The following is a 21,508-nucleotide window of genomic DNA, read 5'->3' as shown; positions in this document are numbered from 1 at the left end:
CGTCTCCGGTCAGGGTGGCTGAGAATCTTTGGAAGTAGTTCCATATGCTCCGATCAACAGAATAAATGTCGAAGTACTTGGTTCCACCGAATAAGCTTCCTTAGAAGTGGAGCATTTACTGCTCGGGTTGAGTGCGCAGCGATGCGAGCTGCGACTCCGCTGAAATGGAGGGATCCCTTCACATGGTCCCATCCATCTGCTGCTTAAGTGAGTCTCATCTCTGACCGAAAGTTCCAGAAAGACTTAGAAGAGACTAAGACTCGTGAAGACTAAGACTAAGACTCCGACTGAGTTCTAGGACTGAACTCCAGGACTGACTGAATAGTTCCACGAAGTGTTCCTTTTAAAGGAGTATACACTTCCTGTTACGTGGTACTTCCTGATTGGTTGAAACAACCAGCAGGGGGGTGGTTCTAGTGATGTCAGAGGGTCACTAGAAGTCAAGAGACAGCAGGAATGTTTAAAAAAACGGTTAGTACAAACAAAGAAATTTTATGACGAGGTGAGACAACGCAGGTGCCAGTTGAAGTTATTTAGTGTCTGCGAGTTTTAAAAACAAGACGCTTCGTTCTAATAACACGTCTCTGACTTTCGACCGACATCCACTACTACTCCTCATTCAGACAGAAGGCTAAATGCACACTTATTTCGTAAATAGGCATTTAACTGTATGATCAATCTGATGAGGTTTAAAAGTCATTAATACTGTTTCACAGTTGATTTAAAATGAGTGGTTCACTTCAACATTTAAAAATGGTATGAACTAAACACACTTTTGATTATCAAGATATTGTAAAATAGTAATGATAATATAAAAAAGAGAGTGTTCTTTCAATTGATTAATTCAGGATACAATTAAATAGTCTCTTGATGAGATCATTTGTGTTCTGGATTCAAATCAATGAAATAACAGTTCCTGTCCCCTGAAGGTCTTCAGAGACAAATTGTTGTCGGAGGCCTAGTTCACTACTGTTCCCCTTTGGAAATCATTGCCTGTCCATGGGGATGAATTCCAACATGAACTTACGCCTCCGAATGTCCTTGATCTTGATGTAATGCAGCAAGAGGAAAACAAAAGTCAAAGAAGGTAATCCCACAACGGTTTAGGTAATTCCACAATGTTGTTGGTAATTCCATTGCAGTAACGCTTTAACCCCTTGGAAACAAAGTCTGTAATCCATTGGAAAAAGTCAAATAATCCACAACGATAAATCCACAACGATTGGAGGTGTTGATTGATCAGCATGCAGAGGGGTTCCCTTGATTGAACTGCAGAGGCGACCACTGGATGGAGTTTGGAGACCCACGTTGGAGTTGTAGGTCCCTTCAGCGAAGGTTGCTGCTGGTGGTTCCTAGTGGATGCCATTCTGGTTCAATGTGTTATGCATTTATGTGGTTTTAGTTGGGCTTATGAGTGGGATTTTACATAAGACCTTAACCTATATGTACCTGGTGTGTAAGCTATCATGGTTTAGATCAGCTACAGGTACCAATTAAAGGGTGGGTCATGCTGAAAAATTATATATAGGGATTTATACCTATAGAAGGGCATTCCAAACTATTTTTCCATTCCTAACTTGGTTTAAGTTAGATTTACATGGCAAAATATAGTTTGGTTCAATTGTCTGTTGTCCCTTTAGACGAACGACTTGAGGTTTGGGTTTTTGGTTTCCCGCTAAATGTTTTTTGGAGTCTATGGCGAGACTCAACTGAAGGATTAGCTAGCCCACCCCCAGAATAGGATTGTTCGAGTAGGTTCAGCTTGAGCGTCGTGAGACAAAAATGTAGGTTATCGTACTTAAGGTAGTATTAATCTACATTGACTCCTCAAAGATTTGAAGTTTAACAAATGAACTGAATGTTGGCAGTTAAAGTCCTCTTAGTCTCCAACTAAAGTAAACACAAAATTCATTCTTGCTGGGGGGTGTACAGAAACAATACCAAAAACCAAATAAACGATGTCTCAACATCGACAACAGTAGTGATTAAGCAACTAGAAAACTACGTTTCACTGCAACACTCACTCTGATTGTCAGATTCGATCACGTTATCGCGTCTGAGTTGTTATCTTAACACTTAATTAAGCTTAGACTTATTTAGTTTCTGCTTGGATGACCCTTTTTCCCACGAGGTCTGAGTTTGTGAGATCTTTGTCTCCTGTGGAGTTATTGAACGCCTTGTGTAGTTTAACCTGGTTTCGATGTACCCATTTAACAATTGGCTCTTTTTGGCCTTTGCTGATTTTGATCTGGTAGACAACTGGAGACAGTTTGTCTGTTACCAGGTGGGGTCCAGTCCACCTGGGTATCAGTTTGCGGGCGAAAGTTCCGGTCCCGGACTCTCCTTTCCCGGTTGTGGGGGCGAACGTGTAGTACCAGACCCTATCTTCCACTTGGAGTTCCTCGTGAGAGGCCTTTTGGTCATAGTGCGCCTTTCGTCCTTCAACGGATTTTTCCAGGTTTCTCTGGGCAAACGCAAAGGTGTTTTTAAAGTGTTCTTCCAAGTCATTCATGTATTGTTGTGTGGTGTAGGCTGTTGCCATGGCGGCATCGCCTGGTTGGTACAACAGGTGTAGAGGGAGAGTCATTTGTTGACCCGTCGTCATTTCGAAGGGAGAGATGCCAGTCGATGTGTGTGGAGTGGCCCTTATGGCCATGAGGACCAGAGGGAGTTTCACGTCCCAGTCCTTGTGGTTAGCGGCTACGTATTTCTTCAAAATACTTACCACAGTTCTATTTGCTCTCTCCACTTGGCCTGAGGCCTGTGGGTGGTAGCTAACATGGAAGTTGACTTTGATGCCTAGTATCTTCCACAGTTCTTTCATCTCTTCACCTGTGAAGTGTGTACCTTGGTCTGAGTTCACGCTGAGGGGAAGTCCAAACCTTGAAAATACATGATTCATTAGTAACATAGCAGTTGTTTGTGCTGTGTCGTTAGGAGCTGGTAGACATTCTACCCATTTGGTAAATGCGCAAGTTACCGTGAGAAAATATTTATTTCCTCTAGTGCTCTTAGTAAGTGGTCTAACACAGTCGATCTGGAGGTCGGACCATGGGAATGCAATGTTTCTACTTTGCAGTGGTGTTCTGTGGAGTGGTCTGGATGGCTGAAACTGGCCACAGACCAGGCACCCTTTTATGTAGTTCTTGACATCCTTTTTCATTCCAGGCCAATAAACAACTTGTTTTAATGCTTTCAGCGTGGCGTTATCTCCCTTGTGTCCTGCGGACGGGAGGTCATGCGCATGAACTAACATCACCCCCCTGTGGTCATGGGGAACCACAAACACGGATGAGGACGTCGGTCCATAAGCAAAAGTTAGGATGCCCTTGATTAGTTTTAGTTGTTTGCGCAGCTGAAAGAGGACTTTAAGGTCTGGATTGGAATCCAGGTCGGCTTCGGACGGAGCGTTTAAGTACAGTATCATAGAGTTTATCGCAGGATCCAACTTCTGAAGTTGGATGATGTCTGGGTCAGTCAGCACGGGTTGTACAGAGACTGTGTTGTCAGTCGGTTTGGCTGCAGCCTGTGCACGTGTGACTGCCATTATCTCGGCTAAACAAAGCGTTAGGTTGTTTGTCCGTGGCAACACCTTCCAACAAGTCTAACAACTGATGCACCTCGTCTGTCTCGTCCGAGCTCAGAGGATTGTGGTTCTTTTCTTGGACCTGCTGCTGTTTCTTTTTCGTCTCAGGCTGTTCAGCCCGACGTGATGGGGAAAACAGTACCCCCCCCTATGGGGTTCCCAGTGGGATCCCTGGTTGTATGGGTCACTCTTGGTGCCATACTCTTTACCCTTAGGGCATTTACCCACCCACCCCACCCTTCTGGTACGATCGTTCATCCTCTGGTTCCTTGGGAAACCGTGTAGGATCTCGTCTGGACCAGGGGGCACTCACCTGTCGTGGTTTGGCTGTTGGGAAACCTCGTTTCCTCTCGCCTTTTTTGGGAGAGGGAGTCGAAGCTCTCGTTCCTTCTAATTCCAATGACTGGGCAGGAATCCATGCACCTGGGTACACCTCAATGGGTGTTTTGGCCTGTGAACGTGCTTCAAAGACATTCACAGCACAACTTTTTATCTCACTGATGGATTTCTCTCTGAAATTAGCCATCATTTGCACTGACATCCTTATGTCAGGGTGGAGATTTTTGCTGAACACGTATTTAAACGGTTCTTCTTCCTCCATGTTGGCCTCATTCCTATAACCAAAATAAGCCTGCAAAATCCTGGAATAATATGCCCTGGGGTGCTCATTCTTACCTTGCACGACCTTGTCGGCGACTGGATACCCGCCAGGTCCCGTGCAAGGTGAATTCTCTTTCATAAGAGCAGCACATAACAGGCGGTAATACTTTCTTGTGGCATCAGGTTGACGCTCTATGAAGGAAAACACCGTCCTGGATGAAGTGAGCCTGATCAAACCTACTCTATCCTCAACTGTAGCGTTGGGATAGCTTCTTAATTGGAAGTCAAGGTTGTCTAGATAGGCCTTAGCGTCAGTTGAACCCATTGGCCCTGGCTCAAATCGATTGACATATTTTGCAATTTTGTACAAATCCGAAATTGGGAGCAAAGCCTGTTTTATCTGTATCGTAGGAATCAAAACTGTACGTGGAGGTATGTCGCTAGACTGATGTGGAGGTGATGGAATGGGATTAAGAGCAAGAAGTGCAGCAAAATCCTTCTGAGCTGGTGATACAAGAATGATTATTTTGATGCTTTTATGTCAATTTATACTTATTTTATACTCATTTTATATGCAGCTTATCTGTGCAAATCAGGCCTGTACTGCAGATGTGTTTTGGAGGAATGAAAATAAGCCTCCGGGGGTGTTCTTGCCGCAAGATCTGGCCCATCTTGCGGTTACAGTGACCCGGAGTTTGAGGTAGACAGGTCTTTCATTCACCCACGACCTTGGGTTTGAAAGACATGTTTTTATGAGCCATCGCTCTGCTGTACAAACTGCCTTGATGATGGAAAACATGTTTGCTCTGCCCGCACGTCACGCAGTCATAGGGGGAGTATAAAAAGAGTAACACCCAGAATTAAGAGTCGAAGTCTGCTGCGGGTCCGGTTCCAGATGCCCAGCCTGAATTGATGTTACCTTTCTACTTGGACTGATAACGGCTTCCTCGGTCTTGTGTCACGGTGAGGGGTTTTCACATCAATGTTTGATTTGTACTGAATGTACATTGTTTTGCTGTATCTGTGGCGGTTTAATAAATGACACTTATTATTCTAGCAGAAAACAGCCTGAGAGTTTCTATTCATTACTCCGACCTTTTTCTAACCTGTATCTATCTTGTTAAAGATAATTTCATAGAACAGGTGGTGTTGGGTGACCTGGACTCTGATTTTGTTCATTTTTGAGTTCTAGATCACCTCGCCCCACGTCAGAAATTTTATTTGTTGCAGCGGCTAGTTTCGCCTCACAGGCTTTCAAGCGTTCCTGTGATGTAAGACATTCACTCTGCAAACGCAAGCCTTGTTCAACCAACGCCTCTTTTTCCAATTTGCACCCTTCCAGAGCTTGTGATGTCTGCTGTAACTGTTGTTGCAGAACATCGTTGCCTGAACACAATTTTTGGTACTTGACCTCCCTCTCCTTCATCTTCTCCTCATATGAGTGAGCTTGTAACGACAGCTGAGCTTGTGAGAGCTCCCTCTCACGTTGTAACTCATTCGCACTGGCCTCTTGATCAAATTTAGACTGTGCCATGAACTTGAGGTACTCCTCTCTTTCGCAGTTTAACCTTATTTCAAGGTCGTCAGCCCTGTTCGCCTGTCTATAAAACGTTGCCTTCAACAAAAGTGCTGACTTAGCCAGCTGATCATAGCTTGATTTTGTTATAGCTGTAGAGGTCATAACCGCTGCAACACCCTTCAGCTCTTCCAATAACTCTTTGGAGTTCATGCTGTCCACCTGTACACCATATGGATCTAAGGATTCTGTCAGTAGCACCAACGCTCTCTCTAACCAATCCATCACACAAGGATCAATAGTCTTTTCTGTCACATCAGCCATGGTTATTCACCGTTTAGCACTTATCTGGTTAACCAGTTTGCCAACTTCAGATATTTTAACAGGTAAATATTTATATTCAAGTGAGCCGTGAGTTTCACACACTATTTTAGCTCTGGGTTCACTCAATAGTACTGTCATAAGTCAACTTATTCAAAGGAATGGGCATTTATTTTAAGATTCACCCCAATGCATGAATATTTTTAAGTAAATGCCTCCTTCTGGCAGTGTTACTTAATGTGCTTATTTTTCAACAGATACAAGAACCAGGCTTCTCAGTGTACATTTACTCTAAAGCACTTAAAATTAAATAAACCTGCAATTTTTCTAAAAGTCTCACAGCAACTTTAGTTTTCAAACGCTTTTTAAGCAGTTCTATATACCAGAAATTCGCTATTTAAAACAGTCACTCATAAACCTGGCACTATGAACTAAAAGAAACTTTTTGCATGAAACATGAGTTTTGGGAACAGCGGCAGGCCACATGTAGCGATTTTAAACACAGAGGAGGCTTCGGTTGAACCGAGATTCATTTCCGGGGTCACGTGACTTCATAGACACGTGAGCAACGGGGTGGGTTTTACAATCTGACATCAGAGGGAGTGAACGCAGACACGTCACCCGTTTCTCAGCGAATCAGAGCGACCCAAACAGCGGTTTTCAACCAATCACAGCTCGTGATTCCAGCTAGCAGTGTTAGCAGTTAGCCTGAAAAAGTCTGGTCAACTCGCTCATAAAACTTCAAACATGCACAATTTACTGCTACAAATGTAACAAATCAGCATTTTTGTGGTCCGAGACGGCGCTCAGCTTCAAAACAGCGTTTTATCCATTCAAAACACGACTCGTTCAACGAGTCCAGTGACAGAACCGGGTCAGACAGAACCCCCTTCTCTGCTACAGTTTAAACAGAAGAAGCGTTTTACCACAGCATGCCAGCTTTAGTTACACAACAGATGTACAAATTTTAGCTTTAAAATGAACACATTGACATCACTTTCAGCTCTCTGAACACCACAAGCAGAATCATGCTGTATCAAGCTCAAAGCTTAGACTTTTCATGCCAACACTCAGCGTACATCTCAATGACACAGACTCTGTCACATTTAATTCACACCTCTTTAAACATTCGTACGGCCAAAAAATGTCCAAACAGGCGGATAGCGGGTCACGAGAAGCTCTTTAGAGACCCGTCTGGGCCACCAGATATGTAGTGAGATAGGGCTAGGTTAGATTCAGTTAGCTTAAGAGCTCCACTACAATCAATATTTAATAACGGGTTCTCACTTTTTCGAGCTACTAGACAGATATGTGACAGAGGTACTGTGTTGGAGATGGTCTAATCAGTGACATGAGACGTTAATTTTCTTTGACCCATCAAAATGAATGTGGTCATTTACTAACAGAATCAAAATTTAACATCAAAACATTGTACACTTGATTATGCTATCAGCTCTGATTAATAAAACTTGGCACGTTTTACTTAATAAAAACAACAGACATTTCTGAAGATATCTGGATTAATTACTGGCAAGATAGAAGAGTTTTAAAGATGGAAATGAAGGAGTTTAAATGGAAGGAAAAGATGGATGAGGGAAAGTGTGTTGACTAGGGGTGCACCGATAAATCGGCCGGCCGATCGATCGGCCCCGATTTCCTTAATTTGGGGAGATCGGCGATCGGCCGATCTTTAAATGAGAAGCCGATTTTATCCACCGATCTTATCTGCCTCCGGAAAGGTCTGAAAATCAGCTGCTGTCCCCTTTTGCTCCATTGTGAGAGCTCACACACAGGTCACTCGGAGCAGCCATGTCGTCGGTTTGGAAGTTCTACGCTGTAAAAGAAAATGAGCCAAAGATCGCAATTTGCAATTCGTGTAAAGCCGAAGTAAGTCGTGGTGGAGCCACCACCAAAACCTTTAATACAACAAACCTCGTTCGCCATTTAAGAAATCACCACGCCGCCAAGTATGCAATGTTTGAAGAGAGCAACCATGCTAAGGCTAATGCTAAAGCTAGCACTAACAAAGAGGCAGTCGGTGGGTCGCTGTTAGCTTTTATGAGCAACGAAAAGAGCAAAGCTACCACGAGGAAAGTGATGGAGTTCATGGCATTAGACAACCAGCCATTTTCAGTCGTTGAGGACAAAGGTTTTAGAAGCTTGATGCAGCACGTGTGCCCACGATATAATATGCCGAGTCGGAAATATTTTTCTGATGTTGCATTACCGGAGTTGTTCAGCCAAGTTTCGAGAGACACCCGCAGCCTGCTAAAAGCTAATACAAATACACTCAGCTTTACAACAGACATCTGGACTTCTGATGTAAGTTTAATGTCCATGTTAAGTTTTACTGCACAGTGGATTGACGAACAGTTCGAACGTCATCAAGTACTCTTAAACTGTAAAGAAATGGCGGGGTCTCACACTGCGGCCAATTTATCAGCAGAGTTTAAGGCGATGCTGAATCACTGGGAAATCGATAATGGAAGAGTTCACGTTGTTTTACGGGATAATTCTCGTAATATGGCCAAAGCGCGGGATGATATCAACCTGAAAAGTTTACCCTGCCTGGCACACACACTGCAACTGGTTGTAAATGAGGGACAGCTGGCGCAGCGCAGCATCACAGACATGGTGGCAACAGGAAGGAGAATTGTTGGACATTTTAAGCATTCATCACTTGCCTATTCCCGACTTTATGACATACAGACACAGTTAGGTCAACCCAGGAAACGATTACAGCAAGACGTTTCAACGAGGTGGAGCAGCACAGTCTACATGCTGCAGTCGCTGTTGGAGCAGAGACGTGCTACTGGCGTGTATGCTGCTGAGCATGAGTTACCAGCCACACTCACAGCACACCAGTGGGAGCTACTGGACAATGTGCTCACCATTCTTGCACCTTTTGAGGAACTCACAAAGGAGATTAGCTCATCAACAGCTACAGCAGCAGATGTCATCCCAGCCATCACTGCACTCAAGCGGATTTTGGAGAGGCAAGCGAGCAGACTGTGGCGTGGGTACAGCCAAAGCTACGCTGCTGGAGGCTGTTGTGAGAAGATTCAGCAACATTGAACATGAGCCCCTGTACAGCTTGGCCACTGTTCTGGATCCAAGGCAAGTAACTATTAACATTCTATTTTAGCCATAATTACTTTTAGCCTACTACTATATTTCAACAAACATTTAAATTAAATTAAAAATAAAAATTTCTTGATTGAAATGCATTTCTTTATTTACATGCAAGTCATAAAAACTGTTAATGTATACAAAACACAATGATTGACCCCTCTTTCTTTGTTTATGCAAAACAAGGTACAAGAATGGCTACTTCTCAGCAGAGGTGAAAGATGACGTGAAACTGCTCCTTTTGACCAAACTTGCAGAGGGGGAGACCAGATGCACACCTGCTGCAGGAACATCCTCTGAAGTGGGACCTCCTGATATCGATGAACCTGCAGCCAAAAGGCGTAGTCTACTGTTTGCAGCTCACGACGAAATCTTGAAGGAGAACATTGAACAGGAGCAACAGCTGGCCAGCCCTTCAGCTATGCAGGTACAGAACTACCTATCTGAGGTTCCTGTCCAAAGGAGCCAGGACCCATTGGTCTACTGGAAGATCAATGAAAATCGTTTCCGTCATCTTGCTCTACTTGCCCGAACCTATCTCTCTGCCCCATGCACAAGCGTTGAAAGCGAGCGCCTGTTTGGCTTGGCTGGACATGTAGTAGATGAGAAAAGAAGTTGCCTGTCTGGTGACAAAGCAGAAATGCTTTTGTTCATCAAGAAAAACCTGCCACTAATGAAAGTGACTGGAATAAGTCTGTGAGAACAAACTTACCTGTGCCAGTGTTAGTTCTTATTACCCACTGACTTGAAAATGTTACACTTGTTGCATTATCTTTTTAAGTTTTTTTTTTTTAAATGTAACAAGTGAAAGAGTTGAAGGAACCGAACATTTTTTTTTTTAGTTAATTTTATAGTTTTAACAAAAATTGTGTAAACTTCATTTATATTTCAGAATACTACCTCATGACAAGTTAAAACAACAAGTTTGTATTGTTTCTAGGGTATTTTTCAAGGGTATGTTTTACAATAAAATAAGATTGGTAAATTGAAGGTGCATTGTGATCTTGTAACACCTGACACTGTTGCTTATAAAAAAAAAATCGGTATCGGCCAAAATCGGAATCGGCAGTTCAGACTTTAAAAAAATCGGTGATCGGCCTGAAAATTGAAATCGGTGCACCCCTAGTGTTGACGAGGAACAGCACCCTCCATCCGACCCCAGCTCAGCCTCGGTACACTCGGTAGTGAAGCGACTCATTACCTTTGCAGAAGATAGGTCAGCTCCGGTACGGAGTTCCATTTCAACGCTACCTTTCAGCGTCTCCTTAGGATAGCTGAGAATCGTCTGAAGTAGTGACGGTACTCCGTTCAACAACACGCTCACCTCCCGGGTGGACTCATATGAGCTGTGAGTCCGTCAACGGTTCCACTCAGATGTAGTCATTCCATAATCCCAACTAGACTCGGAAGAACTTCCAGCACTTCCAAACTTTCGGAACTTCTGTTCTCAACTTTTAAAGAGTTCTGCTTCCGGTCACTTTTGGGAAGTCCTGATTGGTTGAAAGAACCAACAGGGGTGTGGTTTTAGTGACGTCAGAGGGTCATTACAAGTCAGAAAAACAGCGGAGATGTTTAGGAACAGACAGAGAAATGTTTTGGAGAAATGACAGACTTACAGGTGCCAGTTTTCTTGTTTCTGTCTGAGAGGATTTAAAAACATGACAGTTCGTTCCAATAAACTTGTTTGCTACTGTCTCCGACTTTTGACCGACATCACTCTCTCATTTCAGACAGAAGATCAAAAATGCATAATTACTTTGTAAATAGACATTTAACTTGATTTCTACTTTGAATGAGGATTAAAAATCATTAATACTGTTTCACAGTTGATTTAAAATGAGTGGTTCACTTCAACATTTAAAATGGTATGAACTAAACACACTTTTGATTATCAAGACATTGTAAAATAGTAATGATAATATGAAAAAGAGAGTGTTCTTTCAATTGATTAGTTCAGGATACAATTAGAAAGTCTCTGGATGAGCTAATTTGTATTTCTGGATTCAAATCAATGAAATAACAGTTCCTGTACCATGAAAGTCTTCAGAGGCAGGTCTTGACCGGACGCTTAGTTCACTACACACTGTTCAATGGACACCACGTTGTAGTCGAAGAATTAAGGTAGTACAAAGCAGGGTCTCACCATCTCCAGGTTTTGTCTCAGCCCCAAGACCACCCAGCACCCTGTAGGCATCAGCATGAACAGCATCCACCCTCACAGCGTAGATCTTTGTGCTGGCATCCAGAGTGCCAGCAGCCACCTTACAAACACACATGATACAAATAACTTGTTTACTTTTCTACATTGCTTTACAATCTAGTCGTTTTATTTTTTTAATACCATTTTCTTTCATTTGTTTTCTCAATTTATAAGCTTTCTTTTATGATTGTCTACTGTTGTCTTTGTTGTCATGAACCTTTGTTCAAGTCAGGTGTGTCTTGTAAATGAGTCCCTGAGGCTCAGCGGGACTACCCTGTAGAAATAAAGGTTGAATGAACTTACTTTGAGTTCTAGAAGACAGAGGTTCTTGAACATTTTTGGGTTCAGGGACCACTTATAGGGGGGAAAAAGTTTCAGGGAACACCTCATAACCCTCATGTTTATTTAAATCAGTGTTTTCCCTACCATTATACAAGCGGGGCGCGCCGCCCTGTCAACAGAACCGAGTGCCCCGTCTACCAACCCCTCACTACGTGTGCAGAAAAAAAAAAAATATATATATATATATATATATTTTTTTAAAAATCTACATTCTTAGTCCTGGCAATTCTGAATCGATTCTTAAGGTCCATTAATAGATCAAAAATGCATTTGTTTTTTTCCACTCCTACCCCCGAGCGTACAGTATATCGCATTACATGTCCGTTCAGCCGCAAAAAAATTCTGGCTTTTGTAGGCCACCGTACAGCAAGCTAGTTAGCCAGTTACCTTTATCTGAATGGAGCCTGCTAGCATGGAGGAGGGAGACAGCGCGATTCAACCATACCATACCATTTTATTTATGGAGCACTTAAAACAGCTACAAAGCCAACCAAAGTGCTGTACAGACAGAACAACAGGTAACACACAAAGCAAAATACAAAATGAGGTAAATCAGAATATAGACATAAAAACGATGCAGTTAATGACGACTAACAAGTGTGGAGCATACAGGATCAAAACACAGATCATCTGGTGTTGAAAGCTGCTGAATAGTAGTGAGTTTTTAAACGGGACTTGAAAACCGAGAGGGAGGGGGCCTGTCTGACAAGCAGAGGTAACTCGTTCCAAAGTCTTGGTCCTGCTACAGAGAAGGCCCTGTCACCTCTGCACTTAAGACGAGATCCTGGAACTGTGAGGAGCAACTGGTCCGCTGACCTCAAGTAACGCGGTGGGACATACAGTTCTAGCAGATCAGAGAGATGGGGGGCAAAACTGTTCAGTGATTTGTAGACATACAGGAGTATTTTGAACTGGATTCGAAAGTGAACCGGTAACCAGTACAGTGAGGCCAGAACTGGTGTAATGTGCTCTCTTTTGCCTGTACTGGTCAACCTGCTCCTTCGTCTTTAAAAATCATTTCAGATCTAAAAAAAAGTTAAATCTGGTCCTCTGGACATTCAAAAAACAAAACAACAACAAAAATATAGAAACATTTCGTCTTTCATCCGAAAGACTTCCTCAGTCTGATGGTCCTTCTTGAGCATGTAAGCAGCTGGTTCTGGTTGTCAGCAGCAAACTGGTTGATCCACTCTGAGAAGGTGCTATTTAAGAGACTGAGCTGAAAACAGCACCTCAGACTGAGGAAGTCTTTTGGATGGAAGAAGAAATGTTTCTACATTGTTTTGCTTTGTTTTTTGAATGTCCAGAGGACCAGATTTAATTTTTTTAGATTTTTCTACCTGGATTATTGAGCATGCATCAGGATATCATTTCAGATCCTACAATGTTCTGGGGGAAGACAGAGCTTCACAAGAGCACAGTTGTTTACAAGAAGTGGAAAATAAAATTGAGGTACACTATTTTGGAAATACGACAAAATGTGCGGAAGATGAAAGCGAAGCAGCCGACCAAAGAACTCTGCAACAAACTTCCAGCTGATTCTCCAAAGGCTGTGAAGAGTTCCCTCTCCATCACTTGCAGAAAGGATTTACGAGCAGACAGTCGAAGGCGAGGGGTTCAGGTTTATTTTGAATACGCTCGACCCAACGTACGTTATTACTTCATGTAGATTTTTTTAAGCAATAAAGCAGCTCCACAACTTCACCATGAAACAACAAATGGGAGAAGCTCTGATGCAGCTGCAGCTCAAAGGTAACTGTTATTTCTCATATTAATCTAAAACTTATTGACAAGTTGTTCAACAAACTTCATGTAATTTGTCTTTTTAACATGTTGAAGAGATGAGACACATCACCTGGAGCCAGTTCTAAATGATACAGTTTATGGTTTATAAATTATAGTTCAGATGTTTTTGTGCAAACTTGCACAGGTTTTTAAATTTTGTTAAAAGATTTACTAAATAGTCCAGGGACCTTTCTGGGTGGAGTTTGCATGTTCTCTCCGTGCATGCGTGGGTTTTCTCCGGGTACTCCGGTTTCCTCCCACAGACCAAAAACATGCATGTTAGGCTGATTGGAAACTCTAAATTGTCCCTAGGTGTGAGAGAGAGAGAGAGAGAGAGTGAATGGTTGTTTGTCTCGTTTGTCTCTATGTGTCCCTGTGATGGACTGGAGACCTGTCCAGGGTGTCCCCCGCCCCTCGCACATTGATTGCTGGACATGGGCACCAGCGACCCCCGTGACCCAAAATGGAATAAGCGGGTAAAGATAATGGATGGATGGATGGATTTACTAAATATGAATCAATATGGTTAAGACTGAAGTCTGTATATTTCATATTAGGTTAAGTTTTGAAAATATAACAAATGTTAGAGCAATGTGGTTAAAATAACTGAAGTCTGTATTTCATGTTGAGTTAAAGGTTAATATACTATGGTAGGCTGAAGTCTGTTTACTTTTATATTTATATATTTTGAATTATTTGTCTGTGATGGACTGGAGACCTGTCCAGGTGTCCCCCGCCTCTCACACAGTGATGGCTGATGTGGGCACCAGTGACACGGACGGATAATTTGTTCCTAGATTTTTTTTATTTTATTTTTTTTAGAAAAATCCAGGCAACTAAGCTAACGTAATACTGGTAATTTAAGTTACAGAATTTTATGCACTCCTATAGTTTGTTCCTATTTTTGGTATAAATTTAAAATGAATAAAAAATATTTGATACAGTAAAGAACCTAAAATTATTGTTTTAAACAAATGTTCTATTTGTTGACGTTGTTGTTTAATCTTTTCAGCTTGTCAGTTACATAATTGAAACTAAATTTATGACCATTTCAATAGAAAAATTGTTTCTGAATCGAAAAATCAATTTTGAATTGAATCGTGACATCAAAAATCGGAATCAAATCAATTTGCCAGACAGAGATTCACAGCCCAACCCCCTGTCAACACTGACGTACGTAACGCTAGCGGCTCACAATGCAGGTGCACAAGCTAAAAGCTAAAGGCGGTCTTTTCCCTCATGCTGAACCCCCGGCCCACTCGAAAACTGTTGGTACGAGCAGCGCATGGCTCAGATGTGTCTGTCTCCACCCCCCACCAAAAGAACTGTCAGTGCAAACAGCGCGTGGCTGTGTCTTTGTCCCCCCTCCCTCTAAAACTGTCAGTATAAAGAGCGCACTGCAAAGCTCAGGATATGCCTCTGTCCATAGACCTCCCCCCGCCCGGACAAAAAAAAATCAGGGGAGATGAGCGCCCCGCAATGACAAGTTATCTAGGAGGAACCCTGAAAATATTTTCTTTTATTTGTGTGTAATGCAGTGGAAACGTGTGTAACATAAATACTTGAGATGTGTTCTCTTTTCATTCAAGACACAAGAACATGTTTTATTTCTACTTCCAGAACAGTTTTGAGGAAATGATCAGTTTCATAAACCACTTTGAAACTTTATCTATTCACATAATGAACATAATAAATATATCAACACTAATTCAAATTATTACAGAAAACTCTTTAGATAAAACTGAACAGAACCATAACAGCACTAGTCATACCAAGTAAAAGGTTCATTTGTAAACCAATTGATGATGGAATGGAAATAGCAGGGGGGGGGGTCCCTCCCCCAGAAATTTTTGAATAAAGTAGATGTGATTTCCTGCACTTTACTGTATTTTAACGGGTTGTTAAACATCTTTCTGCTTGTAAAAAACTTTTTTTTGCAGATCCCCAAACACCAGCTCACAAACCACCAGGGACCCCAGTTTGAGTAAGATATATTATGCGTTGAGAAAAAAACATGTTTTATACCATTGTTCATGCGTGCTCACACACACTCGTGTTCGTGCTGCTGTTGGGCCTATTGTTTTCATGCTACTAGTGTTGAGCATATTTTTAGTTAACGTTTTTCTTAGTTAATATCTTAGATCTTATCACCGTTTTTATTTTACATTTTATACTTTTGTTGGATGTAACTGGGACCCTGTGTACACCGTTTTGTTCCACCACATGTACCACATGTGGTGCGTATGACAAATAAAGAACCTATGACTCTGATTAAAACTATGAACCCACAATTTATTTACACGTTATCGTTTTCTTATAGAGGCGTCACATGTTCTCATTCCTTGGACCTTCATTTCTACTGGTTGGTCTCACGGAGCCCCTCCCTGGCCTGCCACCTTACCGTGGTGGAGGGGTTTGAGTGTCCCAATGATCCTAGGAGCTATGCTGTCAGGGGCTTTACGCCCCTAGTAGGGTCACCCATGGCAGACAGGTCCAAGGTGAGGGACCAGACAAAGTGCAGCCCAAAGACCACGATGAAGAGAAAAATAAATGGACTTAATGTTCTCTTGCCCGGACGTGGGTCACCGGGGCCCCACTCTGGAGCCAGGCCTGGAGGTGGGGCACGCGAGCGAGTGCCTGGTGGCTGGGCTTTTACCCATGGAGCTCGGCCGGGCACAGCCCGAAGAGGAGACGTGGGTCCCCCTTCGCATGGGCTCACCACCGTGGGAGGGGCCAAAGGGGTCGGGTGCAATGTGGGATGGGTGATGGGCGAGGGCGGGGACCCTGGCGGTCTGATCCTCGGCTACAGAAGCTGGCTATTGGGACGTGGAATGTCACCTCACAGGTGGGGAAGGAGCCTGAGCTGGTGTGTGAGGCTGAGAGGTTCCAGCTAGAAATAGTTGGAATCACATCTATGCATGGTTCTGGAACCAGTTTCCTTGAGAGGGGCTGGACACTCTTCCACTCTGGAGTTGCCCCTGGTGAGAGGTGCCGAGAAGGAGTGGGCATACTTATTGCCCTCCAACTTGGTGCCTGTGTGTTGGGGTTCACCCCGGTGAATGAGAGGGTGGCCTCCCTCCGCCTACGTGTGGGGGGACGGGTTCTGACTGTCGTTTGTGCTTATGCACCAAACAGCAGTTCAGATTATCCACCCTTTTTTGTCCTTGGAGGGGGTACTGGAAAGTGCACCTCCTGGGGACTCCCTTGTTCTGCTGGGGGACTTCAATGCTCATGCGGGCAAAGACAGTGAGACCTGGAGGGGTGTGGTTGGGAGGAACGGCCCCCCTGAAATTAACCCGAGCGGTGTTCTGTTGTTGGACCTCTGTGCTCGTCATGGATTGTGAATAACGAACACCTTGTTCAAGCATAAGTGTGTCCATATGTGCTCTTGGCACCAGGACACCCTAGGCCGCAGTTCGATGATCGACTTTGTCATCGTCTCATCTGATCTGCAGCCACATGTCTTGGACACTCGGGTGAAGAGAGGGGCGGAGCTGTCAACTGATCACTACCTGGTGGTGAGTTGGCTCCGATGGTGGGGGAGGATGCCGGTCAGACCTGGCAGACCCAAACGTATTGTGAGGGTTTGCTGGGAACGTCTGGCAGTCTCCTGTGAGACTGAGTTTTAACTCCCACCTCTGGGAGAACTTTGAACATGTTCCGAGGGAGGTGGGGGACATTGAGTCTGAGTGGACCATGTTTCGTGCCTCTATTGTCGAGGCGACTTACCGGAGCTGCGGCTGCAAGGTTGTGTCGTGCCTGTCGCGGCGGCAACCCTCGAACCCGATGGTGGACACCGTCGGTGAGAAATGCTGTCAGGCTGAAGAAGGAATCCCATCAGGCCTTTTTGGCCTGTGGGACCCCGGAAGCAACTGATGGGTACCAAGCGACATGCGGCTTGGGTGGTCACTAACGCAAAAACTCGGGCATGTGAGGAGTTCGGAGAGGCCATGGAGAATGACTTCCGCACGGCTTCGAGGCGATTCTGGTCCACCATCCGGTGTCTCGGGGGGGAAAGTGGTACGCCACCAACACTGTTTATAGCGGGAGTGGTGTGCTGCTGACCTCAACTTGGGATGTTGTGGGTCGGTGGGCGGAATACTTTGAAGACTTCCTCAATCCCACCGGCACGTCTTCCACTGAGGAAGCGGGGCCTGAGGACTCTGGGTCGGGCCCTCCAATCTCTGGTGCTGAGGTCACCGAAGTGGTTAAAAAGCTCCTCGGTGGCAAGGCCCCAGGGGTGGATGAGATTCGCCCGGAGTTCCTTAAGGCTCTGGATGTTGTAGGGTTGTGTTGGCTTATGCGACTCTGCAATATTGAGTGGACATAGGGGGAAGTTCTGCTGGATTGGCAGACCGAGGTGGTGGTCCCCCTATTCAAAAAGGGGGACCGTAGAGTATGTTCCAACTATAGGGGAATCATACTCTTAAGCCTCCCTGGTAAGGTCTATTCGGGGGTTCTGGAGAGGAGGGTCCGTCGGATAGTCGAACCTCTGATTCAGGAGGAGCAGTGCGGTTTTCGTCCTGGTCGTGGAACACTGGACCAGCTCTACACTCTCAGCAGGGTCCTGGAGGGTGCGTGGGAGTTTGCCCAACCGGTCTACATGTGCTTTGTGGACTTGGAGAAGGCGTTCGACCGCGTCCCTTGGGGAACCCTGTGGGGGATACTCTGGGAGTATGGGGTACCGGACCCTTTGATACAGGCTGTTAGGTCCCTGTATGACTGGTGTCAGAGCCTGGTCCGCATTGCCGGCAGTAAGTCGGGCTTGTTCCCGGTGAGAGTTGGACTCCGCCAAGGTTGCCCTTTGTCACCGATTCTGTTCATAACTTTTATGGACAGAATTTCTAGGCACAGCCAAGGTGTTGAGGGGATCCGTTTTGGTGGCCTTAGGATCGCGTCTCTGCTTTTTGCAGATGATGTGGACTTATTGGCTTCATCAGATCGTGATCTACAGCTATCGCTGGAGCGGTTCGCAGCCGAATGTGACGCGGCCGGGATGAAGATCAGTTCCTCCAAATCTGAGGCCATGGTCTTGAGCCGGAAAAGGGTAGAGTGCCCTCTCTGGGTCAGGGAGGAGGTCCTGCCCCAAGTGGAGGAGTTTATAGCCCTTATCCACAAGGCCTTTTGGGGCTCCTATGTAACTAGTTCAGGCCAATTGCGTGGTTTATCCACAATGCCTTCAGCGGTGGAACCCACCCCATTTTTGGGACCTACTTCTCTGAGGTCCCAGGTCTGGTCCTTGTTGGGTCTAGATGTGACATCAGCGCACTGTAGGTCACTGATTGGTCAGGGGGCATATTCATTGGTGGAGGGCGGAGATCAAGGAGGTCATCCATTTTGGTTGTGTGTTGTTTTCCGGCTCTTCTTCTTCTAATACATGTTAGTGGTGCTTAAAAAAAGAGCTTAATGTAGCACTAGCGCTACCAGCTGCTAAGGTGCGTTGATATTAATAATCCGCCCACTAGAAGTGAACAATCCGCCCACTAGAGGTGAACAATCCACCCACTAAACGGGAACTATGGGCACTGTGGAGACAGGAAAAAAGAAGTCCCACCAGAACTGGACACAACAGGGTCCAACAAGAACCAGCCCTGTGGATAAGGGGCTCAAGTATCTTGGGGTCTTGTTCATGAATGAGGGAAAAATGGAGCATGAGATTGATAGGCGGATAGGTGCAGCATCTGCAGTGAAGCAGGCGCTGTACAGGTCTGTTGTGGTGAAGAGAGAGCTCAGTCAAAAGGTGAAGCTCTCAATTTACCGATAGATCTACGTTCCTATCCTCATCTATGGTCACGAGCTTTGGGTTGTGACCGAAAGAATGAGATCCCGGACACAAGCGGCCGAAATGAGTTTTCTCCGCAGGGTGTCTGGGCTCTACCTTAGAGATAGGGCGAGAGGAGCCAGTTGAGGTGGCTTGGGCATCTGTTTAGAATGCCTCCTGGACGCCTCCCTGGTGAGGTGTTCCAGACACGTCCCACCAGAAGGAGGCCCAGAGGAAGACCTAGGACAAGCTGGAGGGACTATATTTCTCAGCTGGCCTGGGAACGCCTCGGGATTCCCCCGGAAGAGCTGGCCCAAGTGGCTGGGGAGAGGGAAGTCTGGGCCTCCCTACTTAGACTGATACCCCCACGACCTGACCCCAGATAAGCGGAAGAAAATGGATGGATGGATGGATGGATGGATGGGTCTCACGGAGTCGTGACGACTCATTTTCAAGAGAGACCTGTTTTAAACAAAAACCACAGACGACGTACACACAACAATAGCCAGTCATGTTAAGGCTTTAAAAACTCTTCCCACACTCTTGCAACGTTCTTAACAATGTACCAAACTCTCTGAATTGATCATCTGTGGGAGGCATTTTCTATTCTAAGAGCGAAGGAGACACACTGATGCTACAGTTACTGAGCCAGTCAGCGCCCTGAGCAGGACACCGGCACATTTCCCAGTGTCCTGGTCTGCTCAGTCATCGCTGAGGGGCACTAAGGGCTCTGTTCAGGTCGTGCTTGATTCTTTAAATTAAGAATCCATGTCGCTCGTGTGGCTCACTCAGGTATAAGACATACCCGCCCCTTCCCCCCCTTTTTTTTGTCTGAGGCTGTGTGTCACAGCAGAGCAGACACAACATGCTGCCTGTCGTGTCTGCTCTGCTGTGACACACAACCTCATAAAGAGAAAGGAGGGGAAGGGGTGGGGTTTGTCTTTCCCCATTGCTACTACTCAGGGAGCGGACCAAGCCACCGGGAAATGTCCTGGTGCCATTGATGGCTAGTCCGCCCCTCAGCACAATGCTCTGGTTGGTCGCCTTCCATCAATCAGTCAGTCGTGTACAATCGTACATTGAAAACCCACGAAAGAGTCTGCGAAAGTCCAACCCCCAAGTATCGAGGGACTACTGTAATAAGTTCTACAGGGGCTAACAAAGTTGGCAGGTCCTCTGGCTGGATTCAAGAAAAAAAATAAAAATACAATTAAAAACTAGTTGAAATATTTGTCTTTTATCCAAAAGATTTGGTCAGTCTGAGGAGCTGCAATAAACTCAGTCTTATAAATAACACCTTCACATAGTGGACCAACCAGATGGTTTGGTTTCTCTTCACAAACATGGCTTCCTTTACTCCATTCCATGAAGATGTTCACATCCTGTATAGAGAGGAACGATGGTTTGAGAGAGGAGTAAAGGCGGCCATCATGAAAAGAAATCGTCCATCATTAAACTGGGCGGAGCCTCCGTGTTCAACTGTCCCCCTCTTACAATGCTGTTATTGCTAGTATCACTCAGCCTCCTGTGAATAGTAAACAGCCATCAGTGTGTTAATGATCCATTATTGTAAGGAGCTATTTATAAGACTGAGTTTGTTACAGTTCCTCAGACTGAAGAAGTCTTTTGGATAAAAGACAAAACGTTTTAAGAAGTTTTAATTTTTTATTTTATTTACTTTTTTTTTATGAATCCATCCAGAGGACCAGACTTAACTTTGTTAGATTTTTCTACCTGGATTATTGAGCAGCATCGGGATAAATTTCTTCAGGACTTTCTGAGACAAATCAGAACTTGTGTTTTCATTTCCTGAATACACCTTGTATTTTTTTTCTTCAACAAAGACTCATCCCTCAGACATTTAGTTGTAGCAACCATTGTCTGAGGAGTTCAACGTTGGAAATCGGGCTGCAACTAACGATTATTTCAACAATCGATTCATCGGCCAGTTATTTTTTCGATTAATCGATGAATCGGAAAAAAAAAAAAAAAAAAAAAACTTTTTAATTTCCACCCCTTTATTCCAAAATTGAACATTTGACTGACATAGCAATTGGCACACAAAAACAGGTTGCTATTTGACTATTCTGTTAGTAAAATATTGAATAAAAAATACGTTAGTCAAATAGCTTAAAAAAATAAATGTACACAAAAATATATACATGTCTTTATACTTGCACAATATGTAGTTGCTTTGTAAAATGTGTCCTTGAGGGAAGAGTGTAACCTGGATTAAAAGTGTGGATTATTGTAACCTGGATTAAAAGT

At 44.3% G+C, this 21,508-nt stretch overlaps 1 protein-coding gene across 1 annotated transcript in view; it reads right to left on the bottom strand.

Moving 5' to 3' along the window:
• The window catches only part of ncaph (non-SMC condensin I complex, subunit H), a 152,176-nt gene that overhangs the window by 125,805 nt on the left and 4,863 nt on the right, over nucleotides 1–21,508 (bottom strand). Inside the window, exon 4 of the mRNA XM_037680782.1 lies at nucleotides 11,296–11,413. Coding sequence (XP_037536710.1) covers nucleotides 11,296–11,413 — 118 coding nt within the window. The remainder of the gene's footprint in view (nucleotides 1–11,295; nucleotides 11,414–21,508) is intronic.

The sequence above is a fragment of the Nematolebias whitei genome, chromosome 8 (genome assembly GCF_014905685.2).
Source record: "Nematolebias whitei isolate Nwh7 chromosome 8, NemWhi1, whole genome shotgun sequence".
Taxonomy (NCBI): domain Eukaryota; kingdom Metazoa; phylum Chordata; class Actinopteri; order Cyprinodontiformes; family Rivulidae; genus Nematolebias; species Nematolebias whitei.
The sequence above is the reverse complement of the archived record's forward strand: the minus strand, read 5'-3'. Positions and strand labels throughout refer to the sequence as shown.